Genomic DNA, 1,078 nt, shown 5'->3' on the forward strand with positions numbered 1-1,078 from the left:
ATATACATGTACATGTATATATATATATATAATGTATGAGTGGAACATATGTAGGCTATTTGTGTCTGCAATGTGGTAGTGACAAAAAATGACAATATTGCACATACAAAAAAAAGATGGCAGAACATCTCTCAAGTATTTCTGCACACACAGAAGCCTCCGTGGACGCAAAGTAGATCACTCACTCCATCCTCGGTCAAAATGTTCAAGAAAACAGTCTTCACTGCTGATGCAATGGCTTTGTGGTGAGCTGGACCACAGTTTGCGAGGCTTGTGGAATAAGGGTTTTCATCACAGTTCGATCACAGCGACGTCATAGGAATACCATCCTGAAAGAAAAGTTTCAAGATTTAGTTAGATCTAGTTTTGATTTGTGTCTTCTCCATTTTGGTTTTGAATTGTAATTTGTATGGATGGATAAAGTCCTCCAAATCGAACAGCAAACGGCAATGTTCGGTTTTTAAGTTGTTGGTTTTTTTCCCAAGAAGAGGGGGCTTAATTGATCACATTTTAAAAGAAATAATGAAGACCTGAACGCATGACGTGAAAGGTTTAGGCATGGGGGCGAGAAGATTTGCCGTGAATTCGTTCTTGTGTGGGTTGCAAAAAAGAAGTTGCAAGAGTGTATCTTTAACCTCTGCAACGGAAAAATTACAAGACCAACAAGTTTCATAAGCCTCGTCCGCCCCCTCCGCAATCGTCTTTTGTTTGTTTGGTCCTTTTGAATATTGTTTGCTTATTTTTTTGCCTTTTTTAAATGGAGAAAAAAAGAAAGGAGAGGGGAGTGTGATCGCCTATAATTCAAGGGGAAATGTTCCAGCAATTCAATTCATATATTCGTCAATAAAAATAATAAATAATAGTTCGTCCTTCAATGTCTGACAATGACCAGGTATAGGCTACTTCTACAGGGTTCACTCAAAAAACAGTAATGCAATATCATCTAATGAATAATTGTTGTAACATCACAGCGCTTGTCTCATAATGGAAAACCATCAGTATTACTCCCCTAAAAATGTCTAATTCTCCTTCAACCTGTCACGAAGTTCTTGTTGTTGGTATTTTATGGGGGGGGGGG

General features: G+C 38.1%; 1 protein-coding gene across 1 annotated transcript in view; it reads right to left on the minus strand.

The window, feature by feature from the left end:
- Positions 1–48: 48 nt before the first annotated feature.
- LOC101854637 overlaps positions 49–1,078 on the minus strand; it is a gene marked incomplete in the record, with an annotated part of 33,186 nt that continues 32,156 nt past the window's right edge. Inside the window, 1 exon segment of the mRNA XM_035969699.1 lies at positions 49–329. Within this exon segment, the coding sequence (XP_035825592.1) occupies positions 303–329 (27 nt within the window).

This window comes from Aplysia californica, unplaced genomic scaffold (genome assembly GCF_000002075.1).
Source record: "Aplysia californica isolate F4 #8 unplaced genomic scaffold, AplCal3.0 scaffold00171, whole genome shotgun sequence".
Classification (NCBI taxonomy): Eukaryota; Metazoa; Mollusca; class Gastropoda; order Aplysiida; family Aplysiidae; genus Aplysia; species Aplysia californica.